The sequence below is a fragment of the Pholcus phalangioides genome, unplaced genomic scaffold (genome assembly GCF_987345545.1).
Source record: "Pholcus phalangioides strain wild (caught in Gottingen) unplaced genomic scaffold, Ppha-v1.0 ptg000042l_1, whole genome shotgun sequence".
In the NCBI taxonomy this organism is placed as follows: Eukaryota; Metazoa; Arthropoda; class Arachnida; order Araneae; family Pholcidae; genus Pholcus; species Pholcus phalangioides.
In genome coordinates this window covers 13,166,036-13,180,473 of record NW_028301628.1, presented here as the reverse complement: position 1 = coordinate 13,180,473, position 14,438 = coordinate 13,166,036, and the positions used below count along the sequence as shown (strand labels likewise).

Genomic DNA, 14,438 nt, shown 5'->3' with positions numbered 1-14,438 from the left:
TGGATTCGGCAAGTCAATATCGTAACGTGTGTTTAGCACATTCAAGAGCACTCGAAGTAAGAAATGAATTTCATTAACCACAACACAATAGGGATACAATGTCGTTATAGTAACACTTTAAGTGGTTTTTAAAACTTTATTGATCCGCGTTGTAACTGGCACAGTGAAAATCACTTGAAATACAAATACAAATACAACGCCACAACAGGCAAAATGCCCAACGAGGTGGCTGATAAAAAGATGCCCATAAAAATATGGATGTCATATATTTAAAAAATACAGCAACCCAATTAAATAAAACTGCAATTAACACAAATTATAAACAATATATACACATGATAAAATATTATACAAACCTCAGCAAAATGCCACATATTTTTTTAGGAAGAATAGTTTTTCTGAATTCTGCAGCTGATAAGTGTTACCCTCCCAGTTGAACAGGGACGAAAATACTTTTATTTTTGGACAAAAAGATTTTTATTTACTCTGAAATTATTTCTTTAACCAATTATTAATTTTAATTAAATCTGAAATAATTCTTTCCACTATTGCTGAAAATTTTTTTCATTAATTTCTGATTATCAAATCAATTAAGTCTGATTAATTTTAATCTGAAATCACTAAAATATTTCTGTAATTATACAAATACAAATACAACGCCACAACAGGCAAATTGCCCAACGAGGTGGCTGACTTAAGAACATCATGGATCGCCGAGCCATTTTTTGGAGGCCCTACCTACTACTGCTACACCACAAATGCACCCCCCTTCCCCGCGGAACCCCCCAACGAATCAGTACATGCGGGAATGTGCGTGTACGTGTAGTGCAACCTGACGTAAAGTTTGTTTCTGTGCAATGTTTGTTATGTGTAGTGCTGCCATCTGCCACCAGTTTTTCTAACAATGAGTGAAGTGTTATGATTGAATGATTTGTCGTTGTAGGACTGTTGCTCTCTGTGGCGAGACTTTTTAACGGGGAGATCGGCTCGCATTTGCGCCTTGAAGTTGGGTAACCACAGAAAACCAACTTCAGCCGACCACCACTGTGGGGTTTGAACCCAGATCCTCGCATCGCGAGTCCGTCACTATAACCTCTCGACAACCACAGCGGCAATATTGCGTTAATTCTGAAATTATTTTTCTTTCCAATATGTCTCGAAATTATTTCTTTCAATAGTTTTGTAATTATTCTTTTATTGATCGTGAAATAATTTCTATCAGAAATTACGAAATTTTTCTCTCATTGATTCATTTCTTTCATCAATTCTTCAATTATTTTTTTCATCAATTCTGCAATTATTTCTTTCTTCAATTCTGTAACTATTTCTTTCTTCAATTCTGTAACTATTTCTTTCTTCAATTCTGCAATTATTTCTTTCTTCAATTCTGCAATTATTTCTTTCTTCAATTCTGCAACTATTTCTTTCTTCAATTCTGCAATTATTTCTTTCATCAATTCTTTAACTATTTCATCAATTCTGCAATTATTTCTTTCATCAATTCTTTAACTATTTCATCAATTCTTTAACTATTTCATCAATTCTTTAACTATTTCATCAATTCTTTAACTATTTCATCAATTCTTTAACTATTTCATCAATTCTTTAACTATTTCATCAATTCTCGAACTATTTCATCTGGAAATATTTCTTTCATTAACTCTGAATTTTCATCAATTTGTTCTCGAATTATTTCTTTCAGTTATTCTAGAATCATTTTTGTCATTATTTCTGAAATTACTTGTTTTATTTATACCAGAATTAATTGTTTTTCTCAATGTTATAACCATTTTCTGAAAATGATTTGCGTTGAAGACCCCTGATTTATACAGTGCATATTCTTTCCACGGTCATAGTCCATAAATAATTAAAAAAAATTTGCCCAGGGCGTTCGGAAGATTTAATGGTTAGTATAAAATCTAGACATATGGCTTCACGTGTGAATATCGCACGTGTTTCGCTTTTTCCTTTTATAAATCTGTGGTTTCAACCGAGAAACAAAGTTAACTGTTTCTCTCGAAGATGTTCATGTGTATTCTGGAAGAGTTTCGTGAACGGGGTACGTAAAATTGAATCGTGCAATAGATAGGATATTATCATAAAAGTGTGAATCTCAGATTTTGAAGGACGTGTGCCCGGTTTACGAGTATGTGCATTAAAAGAGATTAAATTCATTCATTCAAGACACATCGCATCATCTCCGGTGGAAATGCAATTTCTTCGCAAGGACACAATACATTTCAGAAAACAAGAAATGAAATGTCGTTATGCGAAAACCACCGCAACACGCATTTGGTGGATTGAAAACCAAAAATTTCATGAGGTTAGATCATGCGGAAACAATGCCTATGTGCTGCGCGCGTAAGTTCATCATGATCTCAATGACCACTGCGTAGTTTTTGACATTTTTCCACGCGGATGAACACCCTTGATAGCAACCGCTGCGTATAGCGTGACGTAAAAAATTGACTTCGTGGGAAAATTAGAGAAATAAAAAAAAAGAAGATATTTAATATTTATATCTTTTCAGAAATTCTTTCATGAAAATTTAGTTTTTTCATTCGTTTGTTATTCACCACATCCATGAAAAATTCACCCAACGCCGACATCAAACAAAACATTTTTTTCGCTTCGGTACATTGGAATCATATTTTCATACGGTGCCCGCCGCTTGATGTGATCACATAGGGCCTAAAGGATTCTGATAAAAATAATAGATTGATAACTATGAAAAAATCCCGGTTGTAAGCATGATGACCAAATGTCCAGTTTGGTTGAATAGGACGATGGAAACGGGACAATTCCGTTCTTATTTTCCACTTATCCGGTTTCAAAATGTGAAATATGTGAATTTTTATTTTTCAATAGGTCTAAAACAGGTGTTTTTTTCTCCTTTTAGCTAAAATACTTTTATTCAAGTCACAAATTGCGAGGAGTTAGAATGGAACTGTCCAATGCGCATCAAGAGTTAGGACATTATGTACAGAGTGCAAAGTTTTCGTCAGTAAATGAGCCTTCTAATCTCCTACATCATACATACTCAACCCATGGGCCACCGGCTAAATGTGACTCTCGGAGTCATCTGATGTGGCCCGTGACCTCAAACCTAATTTTGCAAAAATCAACTAAGTGGTGAATTTCCATACCAGTAAAGCAGTGTTTCCCAACCGGGGTGCGCACCCCTACGGGTGCGAGAGAGCATTTTGAATCGTGTGAGATGGGAAAAAATGTACATGTTGACTGATTGTTCAGGAAAATTAAAATGATGGTATAAATTTAATTTTTAAATTCCTGAAATTCCAAAATGTATCGTACCAATATTTTGACACCTCATCTTCTGACTTCTGCTAGCAGAAATGTGTTATACGAATTTTGCGTTGTAAAAGTTACTTTTTCGATTATAGCGATCGTAATTGTTTTCCATTTCGTTGAGAAAAAGTAGCATTATTTACTTAAACTATTTTTGTTTAGATTAGTACCTCGTGTTATTTGCATGTTGTGCTTAGATTCGATAGCGTCGTGAACACACATGACTCGGAAAAAACGTCAAAAAATTCAGTGAAGTGTCAAAGAAACATTAATTTATAGCTATAGCTGGAATCAATGAGTGAAGTTTTTAACGAATCTTTGTGTTTCTATACCTCAAAAAAAAAAAAAAAAAGTTAAGAAATAGTAGGTTTTTTTTTAGTTTCGTTTTAAATTAATTTGAGAAAAAAAATGAAGCCAAAATTAAATATTAGCCATAGCCGAAAAGACACTAAACAATAAATAAAAGTATTCATGCAAATTAATTATTGGATAATTAATATCATCAATTACAGAAAAAGTTACCATGAATTTTCTAACAGATAAAAAACGTATTATCCAAGGAGGTGCGGGAAGGAAAAAGGGTTGGGAGCGACACATTGCCAGATCACTTAAGTGGTCAGCGATACGTTTTCAAACTAATGAAGTGCCTTGCACTCTCCAGTAAGATGATCACTCCTCTTTGTCCTACAGAAACTTGTAGACTGGTAACGATAACTTATGGTGGGGAAGCTGGGGGGGGGGGGCGCAAACGAGTCTGGCTTAATCTCAGCTTCAAAATATGCAAAAAGTAAAAAACTTTCGACGAAAAAAATTGATAACACATAAACCGATGTTCCGATAACTTTATGAGAATATCTCCCATGTTAAGATATTGTGTCCGCTTCGTACTTAGCGAAAGTGATAACAATACCAGAAGGAAGACAGTATCTGTGATTCCAACATATAAGCAGTGTCTACCGTATTTATTTTCTCTTCTGAAATTTCTTCATGGAAAATTTATCTTTTTGTTCACCGCATCTATGAAAAAGGTCCCGACATCAAAACAAAACATTAGTCACTTCGAGATGATGTGGAATTTTTTTCGCTACAACGTTATGGACCAACCTTGTCAGCGGGCAGGTAAAAAATTCATAGCGTTACGGCACATTTTGCGAAAGACAAGCCTTGTCCTTTTTCTGTCACGTGGTTGATTAAATGCTATAGGCGTGTGTGCACTTATGCGTATGAAATGAGTGGTCGTCAGCATCCAAGGCGTGCGTGGGCCGCGTGTCCCTCTCTCTCTCTGGAAACATGTATTTGATTGGGTCGGGTCACTGAATACGATGCAAAAGACAAATGTTTTCTCGCCTTGCCAATGTTTATTTGAACCTTTCGAAATTTTCCCTTTGATCTTAATTATATTAATGAATCATTCTTTTTTCTCCCTTTCATTTCCATGTCTAGGTGTGCATTTGAATTTATGTTCTGTTTGATGTGGATTGACATTTCTTGAACAGTCTTTTTCGATGCATAAGAAAGGTTGTAATTCAGAATTTTCCATCGCATTAAAGTTCTACGAAACTAATTCGTCGCTATATGTTATCATCCTGCCATGTTTTAATTAATTCTGTTATTGGAATTTATTGATTGCCTAAGTTTTCCAAACATAGCAATTGTGTCATATAAACGAGGGAGGTTCTTAACCTACAAGGTATCCGATAAGTTTGCGAATAGTTTGAAAATTCATAAAAATTGAAGGAATTGATATTACAGTACAAGTCCATTATAACGACAGCTCACAATCACGGGGGACGTACTCCTCTTTATAAGCGGATGATTTTTGCTACATTAGATCTTGGACAAACACCTGCAAATCACTCTTTATATCGAAATTGCCGTTGTAAACCATATTCGCTATAACGAACTTTTAATGTACAGTATTTGAATGCGGTTTGCGAAAAAATTATTTCTCACGAAGAGGGAGTTTTTTTTTCTGGTAAAGGGGGAAAAAAATTCAAATTTTTATCGATAGGGGGGGGGGGCACTACTCATAATAAAATCGCCAGAAATATGCAAATCAGGTGTCCTATATAATCCAGGGGGTATGATTAACTGCAATTTCTGAATTTTACCGTTACTGGGGTTTACATAATGTTTTCATTGTGCGATGTTGACATTGGTGGGTAAAGCATTATTGGTGAAGTTGTTACGTCAGCCACGAATCACCAGCAGCGGTTGAAGCTTCTTGAAGCTTCGGACACGAGAAATTGAAGAAACTTACCAGAAATAGAAGAACTATACCAAAACTATTATTGAAGACATAAATGTGAACTAAATGTTTCTCTGTACAAAAAAAGTCGGGAGAATAACTTTTCGCAAAATCAATATTTTTCTTTCTTGATACGTATATGCTTTTATATTAAGTTTCTATATTTTAGTTATATTTGACATCAATAGATTTTATGGGCATCTTTTTCAGCCATCTCGTTGGGCAATTTGACTGTTGTGGCCTTTGTGTTTGTATTTGTATTTGATTTGGGGCCTTGGACCACAGGCGTACGTGGGGGAAGGGGCATGCTCCCCCCCCCCCAAAAAAAATCAAAAATTTAAAATATTTTCAAATATTTTGTAAAAGAATTGAAATATTGAAATAAAACGCCTTTATATGCTATCTCTATTAATTTGAAATGCTTTTTGAAAGTTATTCGCTCAAAAATCTCTAGAAGAAATTCCTTGTGCCCCCCCCCAAAAAAAAAAACTCTATGTGTGCCACCGCAAAGGTCAATCCTGCGTACGCCCCTAGCTTGGACTCAGGACCCGATGGCCCAACTGTTAAGATGTCATTGACTAGTTTCATAAATTTTGAATACCAAACATTTTATTGCTTAGGAATGCAGTGGGTGTCGCTCATAACGTTTTCCAAAATATCGACAGGAAAAAACATTGTAAGCGAAAAAACGCTTTGAACGGGAATGAAAATTAGAGTTGGGACGACGAAGTCGTATTAAGCGGTAAAACGTTGTAATTGGGAACGTTATAAGCGATATCGACTATATTTAAAAAGTATATTTTTAAATTCAAAATTTACCCATGGGTCACTAAATTTATTATATTGTTGATCTTGAGTCGTAGCTAAAAAAATTTCAAGAAATACTGGTATAAATTGAATTAAGGAAAATGCCGTGCCTTTCAAACTAAACTGAATCCCACGTAAATGTCGGGCATCACGAACTAAACTGAATCAGCCGGTTGGCGGCAGATCCGCACGGTGCGCATAGGGGAGATTTTGGATACATTTCCGCATAATAAGCCCCTTCTAAAATATATATTTTTTTCTTTCTACCCCCTACTTTCTTTTATTGCCTTCCTGAAGCGGATAGGAGTTGTATAGGGGCTGTATCCACATTACATTGGTAATTTACTTCAACTATTTTTATTCAACCATGTTGAATTTTTTATCACTCGAAAAAATGCCGAATTTTTTTAGAATATTTCACTCCAAACTATTTTTTACCCATAAATGTTACGAGAAAGTTGCGATTATGCATAATCACTGATTGCCTCGGTGAATTCAATGAATTTTAATGTGTTTATGACTTTCACCGGCGATTATCCATAATTCCTAATTGAAGTCTGTATATTTGATAAATGTAAAAAGAAAAATATCACTTCTCTGTTTTCTTCATTTAACCTGTTTAATAGTTTGCGATACGTCCACGACCCGCATTTTGCCATAAAAATTAAATTAAAATAACTGTAGAAAGATTTTCTTCACACTCATAATTATGCACAAATAAAACCAACATTACTGATCGAATGCATCATTTTTGGTAAATTCAAGTAATTCATTGACGATTTATTATATTTATCAATACGACCTTACGAACTGGGGGAAATATACATAATCACCGATAATTGTGATGAAGTCTATGTATATTAACAGAATCTATTAAACTTACCCCCCGAAATGGTTGTGCATAATAAATCAAAATTTTCACTTACAAAAAGATCTCTTCGCGTTATCCTGGAGTCATTCTTCCGATTTTCCGAGTCTTCGTTCGCCTGCACTGGAGTAAGTCGTAAAGGTTTGGACACCATACCTACAGAGAGACATGGACTTGGTTGATAGGTTCAGAGAAGTGACATAGTGGAATAAATCGAGAAGCTATTCATACTTAGATAAGACAACCATAATGTTTTATTTGTAGTGTATATTATTATATTATATTATATTATATTATATTATATTTGTTAAAGCCCGTGCGTATCCATGTATTTGTGATTCGCCGTAGGGAGGCGCTTTGGGAGAGAGTAGGGGGATCGACCTCTCCGGGGAGGGTCGGTCTTTTCTTCTCTTTATCTTACAGCGCGCTCCTCAAGTTAAGTTTGGGTTCTCTACTTGAGAGACACGCACGTACTTTACGGGGCCTCCGTTCGCCCATCTTAATGATTGTCTCTAAGCTGTTTTTAAGCAATTAAATTAGTTATTATTGTTACTCCATAGTGTTGCGAACTTATGTGACTCGATTCTCTGTCTCTGGTGAGAACTAGTTAGCTACTGAAAACAAACATACAGTCCACGAAAATACATTGGTCCGTCGGAGCACCGGAGGTAGTGGAAAGACGTCATTCAAACCACTATGGAGCGCATCACCGTCCTAAATAGGAAAAGAGGGACTATCAAGGCGAAAGTCTCACGTCTTGAAGGACAGCTAACTGATGATGCTGAACTGATGGACATCGTTCAAATTCGCAACAAATTGAGCAGTGTCGTTGAAATCGCGGCTGACACCAGAAATCTACGAAACGACTTCTTTGAAGTCCTCAAGGACGAGGATATAGAAAAAGAGGAAGAAGAACTCCTTTGTCTTGAGGACAGGATAGAAGGAATCAAGGTTCGACTAGATAGACTTCTCTTAGATGAAGTGAGCATAGGCTCAGAAACAGAATCATCTGGGAAGGTTCAAGGCAGGCGAGGGATACAAATGAAACTCCCTGAGATCCAGTTAGCCAAATTTTCTGGTTCATTCGAAGAGTGGAACACATTCAAGTGCCACTTTACTGCGGTCATCGGCAACAACGGTGGACTTTCGGATGGACAGAAACTGCTTTACCTACGATCATCGCTAGAAGGAGAGGCAAAACATGTGGAAACGCCAGATGATACCTACTCATCACTGATGAAGGCCTTGGAAATGAGATATGAAAACAAGCGATTCATAGTGAACAGCCACATCAATGCCATTATATGTTTCCAGAGGCTAGAAAGAGAATCCTCGAGGGATCTCAGAAAGCTAGTGGATGAACTTTGCAAACATCTTAGAGCACTGAAGCTCGTCGGATTGGGGACCGACAAGCTCTCAGAGTCGCTTCTGATAAACATCGTGCTTCAAAGGGTTGACAAGGAAACAAGAAAGAGTTACGAAATGTCCTTATCTTCCAATGAAGTGCCTGAGTGGAAGGACTTTCTAGAATTTCTCCAAAAACGTTGCGCTGTGCTAGAGAACATCGAAAGATCAAACATCGATTCTTCTTCGGTAAGAGTGAAAGCACCAAAATATGCCGGAGGAGTAAAAAATTTGGTGTTGGAGACAAAAGAGCGCGAATCTTGCCCAGTTTGCTCCGGAAAGCATGCAATTTACAAATGCCGGAAATTTCTGAACATGCCAACGGGGGAACGCTTTCATTTAGTGAGAGGGAAAGGTCTATGTTTCAATTGCCTCTCGAATTCACATCGCATAGCCGGTTGCCAAGCAAGAAGTTGCAGCCGGTGTGACAGAAAACATCACACCCTTCTCCATAGGCAAGAAGTAAGCGACAATACGTCAAAAGGGAAAAAAGAAAGTGAAAGAGGTCGGGAGGAGAAACAGGACAGCGAAGAGAAAAAGATGACCCCTTCAGCTGAGCTCGACCCTCCAAGTTCAACATCGGGGTGTTTTGTTTCGGAAAGCTGCAAGCAAATGCTATTGTCCACGGTGGTGATAAGCATCATGGATATCAACGGGGAAAGGAGACCCTGCAGAGCACTTCTCGATTCTGCCTCACAATCGAATTTTATTACCATCTCATGTGCAAGATCGCTGGGGCTGAAAGAAGAAAGAACACATATATCTGTGTCCGGGTTGAACGGAGCAACAAACATCATCAGCAGGAAAACACGAGCTACGATTGTTAACGAGGAGAGAACCATTGCTAAGGAGATGGAGCTTCTCTTGGTTCCAAAGATCACTGGTTTAACTCCAATGAAGCCCGTCAACGTTGCCTCCCTCCGTCTTCCAAACCACATCAAGTATGCGGATGCCAATTTTCACTCTCCTGGCAAGATTGATGTATTGCTCGGAGCGGAAAACTTCTTCCAATGGCTAAAGGAGGGAAGAATAAATTTAAATTCCGGGCTGTTACTTCAAGAGACGGTTTTCGGCTGGATCGCCACTGGCAGAGTCCCACAAGATGGGAATCATATTTCTACGTGTCACTTACTGACAGAATCCTTAGAGGAAAACTTAAAGAAATTCTGGGAAATAGAAGAGGTAAATGACCTCTCCCCTCGCCTTAGTCCCGAAGCTATCCAATGCGAGGAAGACTTCTTGCATTTTTGCGCCCGCAACGACGATGGTGGAAGCATTGTCAAGATGCCGCTGAAGGTAGACCAGCATCCACATCTTGGTCATTCAAAGATGACAGTAGAGAGAAGTCTAGACTCCCGTTGGAGACGCTTGGAAAAAGTTCCAAATCTAAAAAGATTACAATCGGAGCTGATAGAACTACCCCAGTGTGCACAAATGAACTTGCGCAAGTGGTGTATGAATGTGAAAGACTTGATGCCGGCATCATCAAAACCCACTGCCCAGGTTTATCCAGTGCCAGATGGAGCCGCGTCTACTGTGAAGACCTTGGGACTCTGTTGGAACACCACCGAGGACTACTTCTCATTCAAGGTAACCCCTAAATCTTCTCAGTACACAAGGCGGGCTGTATTATCAGGAATAGCTACTATAATTGACCCACTTGGCCTTATCGGCCCGGTCGTTGCTAAGGGAAAAATATTCATGCAAAAACTATGGCTACTTAAACTTGATTGGAATGAGCATTTGCCTCGCCCCCATGCTAGAGAGTGGCATAAATTCGTTTCGAAGTTGCACGAAATAGAGACCTCTCGAATTTCCAGATTCGTTGGCATAAATCCTGAAAATACGGTTGAGTGGCATGGGATCGCAGATGCATCTCAAAACGCTTATGGCGCAGCTGTTTACATCAGATGCATTTCTCGTTCAGGTGACATAACCGTCAGGCTGTTGTGTAGTAAGTCTAGGGTTGCACCCCTGAAATCGCTTACAATACCAAGATTAGAGCTATGCGCAGCACTGCGATTGTCCCAATTGATTCGTAAATCTACAGTAGCATTACGAACGTCCTTCGGAAGAGTTATGTTGTGGTCAGATTCCACTATTGCTTTGGCCTGGATCGGCACTTCCGCACACCAGCTGAAGAACTTCGTTGCGAATCGAGTATCCAGCATACAGGAGCTGACCAAGGAATATCATTGGGGTCATGTCTCTTCGTCTCAGAATCCTGCAGATCTTGTATCTCGAGGCGCCAGCCCTAAAGAATTGCTTGATAATTCACTGTGGTGGAATGGACCCGAATTTTTGATGCAATACATTGATGTTCCTCTCCAAGATTGTGAAGACACTGTTACAGATGCTTCGTACTTGAAGGAACTAAAACCGATTACGGGCACCACACTGACCATTGTCAACAAGGAAAAATTGTTAGACAGTGACCAATTGGAATTACTTGCGTACATATTGCAAACAATTTATTTACTCTATTGTGTACTTCACATTGATTCGTATTTACCTTTAAATTGCACATGTCATATGTTTACATAATTTGAATTCATCTGCAACTTATGTCGTTTGTAAATCGTTAGTATGTATGGAGTGCAAATCATTAGTATGTATAGAGTGCAAATCATTATGTTAGTATTTTAGTATGATAAATCATTAGTTTATTTAGTAGGATAAATCGTTAGTATGTTGTACAGTTCAAGTGTAGAGTAATGTGATACGTAATTTGAATGTGTTGAAATATAAATATTTCAAGGCCGGGCGGTATGTTAAAGCCCGTGCGTATCCATGTATTTGTGATTCGCCGTAGGGAGGCGCTTTGGGAGAGAGTAGGGGGATCGACCTCTCCGGGGAGGGTCGGTCTTTTCTTCTCTTTATCTTACAGCGCGCTCCTCAAGTTAAGTTTGGGTTCTCTACTTGAGAGACACGCACGTACTTTACGGGGCCTCCGTTCGCCCATCTTAATGATTGTCTCTAAGCTGTTTTTAAGCAATTAAATTAGTTATTATTGTTACTCCATAGTGTTGCGAACTTATGTGACTCGATTCTCTGTCTCTGGTGAGAACTAGTTAGCTACTGAAAACAAACATACAGTCCACGAAAATACAATATTATATTATATTATATTATATTATATTATATTATATTATATTATATTATATTATATTATATTATATTATATTATATTATATTATATTATATTATATTATATTATATTATATTATATTATATTATATTATATTATATTATATTATATTATATTATATTATATTATATTATATTATATTATATTATATTATATTATATTATATTATATTATATTATATTATATTATATTATATTATATTATATTATATTATATTATATTATATTATATTATATTATATTATATTATATTATATTATATTATATTATATTATATTATATTATATTATATTATATTATATTATATTATATTATATTATATTATATTATATTATATTATATTATATTATATTATATTATATATTATTGAATTCTTTTTGGTGATATATGCTTTTATATTGGGTATTTTGGTTATATTTGACATCCATATTTTTATGGGCATAATTTTTTCAGCCACCTCTTCGGGCAAATTTGTCTGTCGTGGCCTTTGTATATAATTACCGAATTTTTCACTTTTACCTTCACCTGTGTATGAATATTAGATATAATACGTTGTACACGTGCGTGTTAAATATTACGCTTAGTTTGATTCAACCCACACGATGCCTCAGTCGTTGGCAGGAGAGAGAGAGGTCACATGAAAAACAAATTTTCCTAAAATAGCTCGTCTTCCAACTGGACATCAGCCATGTTGAATGCATATTTTAGCACATCAGGATTAACTCTAAAATAAACCAATAATTTACCGATTTGAAATCTGAATATTTATGCTGATAAAGAATCATCACACATTGTTTACAAAATATTTAAACCCTTTTTTTTCTTCAAATGAACAGTTTTGTCGCTCCACCCATTTCCTCTTGTATAAATCGTTTGAAGGTTACGTTCTAAAATTTATCACACTTATTGATTTAGCGTGTAACAAGAATTTGAATCGTCAACATAAATATTATAATAGAAAATAGTGTGAAATGCAAAAATTTTGCTTTCTCGTCTGAAAAAGAACCTTGCTTTAAAATTTTTCAAAATCACATTTACATGATGCAGGGAAAAAAAAAGCAGAGCTCCAAATAAGAAATAATTATTAAATAATAACCGCAAATTTGCCTGCAAAATATTTTGTTTATAAATTCGAAAACAATTCTGTGCTATTATGAAAAAGCATAAATAATATTTCGGTTGAAACATGGTTAATAAAAATTTTTAAAGTCATTTTTTTCCATTTTTTTTTTATTTCCCGGTTATACATGTTAAAACACATACTAAAATTCTGTTGCAAAAATTTGCTCCAATTTTGCAATGTAAGCTAGGGACTTTTTTGATATCTTTCGTGCATTCATAACTAAGCAGAATGTGTGAAATACGTCTGTCCAGTTTAGCGTACCTTGCGCATCTTTTCTTGCCCTCCACCTCTGCTCGACTCATTTAGAAGTCACTGTATTTAGACTCGTCTTCCGTTCCCAGGATCAGCATTCTGATCTTTGGATTTGGCTTACCCATAATGGAACTGAATCTGTTATGCCATCCTTCTAAGGCGTTGTTTGTTCTGTGTTTTCTTTTATTACAATTCCAAATATTGATTCTCACCACCGAATTTTCGAACCATTTTCTTACAAAGTAGTCATAAAATTCTCGCAATTTTGGGTGTTGAGGAGAGTTTTCCTGGATGTATAGCCTCACACAGCGCCATCATCTGCATCTTCTAATGGTAGATGTGCTAATGCAGCACACATGTGCACATGTAATCTTACTTTATCATTGCTCTTGTAATCATTTACCAGCCCTAAGGGCTGTACGTGCCGCCATAGGCGTACGCAGAATTTTCTCGGGGTGGGGGGTGTTCAGATTTTTTTCCTTCTGAGGGGTGGGGGTTACGTTTTTTCCTGAAAAATAACAATATAATCTTGGCTCATATATATAACGGTTCTATAGTCTACCGTTCATGTTTCATTAAAGGATGTATTTCGACTTTTTGCAAATATTCCCTACATAGGCGCTCGCACAATTTTCTCAAGAGGGGGTTTGAATTTTTTTTTTTATTCTCAAGAGGGGGTATAACGTTTTTTCCTGCAAGATGATACTATAATCTCGGCTTGATGGGGGGAAGGGTTAGAACCTCCCCTTGCGTACGCCAATGATTCCCTGTATGTTCTGTATATTGTGGATTGAAATACATCAGACTCTCGCTAATCATATATATATCGAACCGGAGTGTGCCGGATTACCGAAATCCCTGGAGGGACAGAGTCTGGGTCGTGACTGGTCTGTCGGATTACCGAAATCGCCCGAAAACTGGAAGCTAATTGAAAAAGTCCATTTAAATCATATAAAATTCTTTGCAAAGACATACAGTGACATGATTTTCTCATCTGCGCACGAAGAAACCACGCCTAAAACACCGGATTACTGAACCAGTCGCCAGAGTCTATTGTAAAAATTTTGCAAACAAATCAAAACCCTTAAAAAAATATCAGTGAAATTTTCAGTTTCAGAGGTACATGTACGGATTAACATAGTAAATGTTTCAGATTTAGAAATGTTTTAAGTTTTCTGCCATACAAATAGAGCTCATATCGATTTGAAGAGAAATGTGTCCATGTGTCTATGGATATTGCCGTAAGCGGATATAGGCTCTTTGAATAGGAAGTGGGGGGG

General features: G+C 36.7%; 2 protein-coding genes across 2 annotated transcripts in view; both read left to right on the top strand.

The window, feature by feature from the left end:
• Positions 1 to 14,438, top strand: part of LOC149064495 (uncharacterized) — a 137,678-nt gene that overhangs the window by 16,751 nt on the left and 106,489 nt on the right. The gene's annotated exons all lie outside the window — the stretch shown is intronic.
• On the top strand, positions 7,929 to 11,180 carry LOC149064496 (uncharacterized). The gene has a single exon (XM_089255331.1). The coding sequence runs from the start codon at positions 7,929 to 7,931 to the stop codon at positions 11,178 to 11,180; it is 3,252 nt and encodes a 1,083-aa protein (XP_089111457.1).

What these genes read in the sequence shown, in the direction of transcription:
- LOC149064496 (XM_089255331.1), top strand. Translation starts at nt 7,929, where the DNA reads ATGGAGCGCATCACCGTCCTAAATAGGAAAAGAGGGACTATCAAGGCG.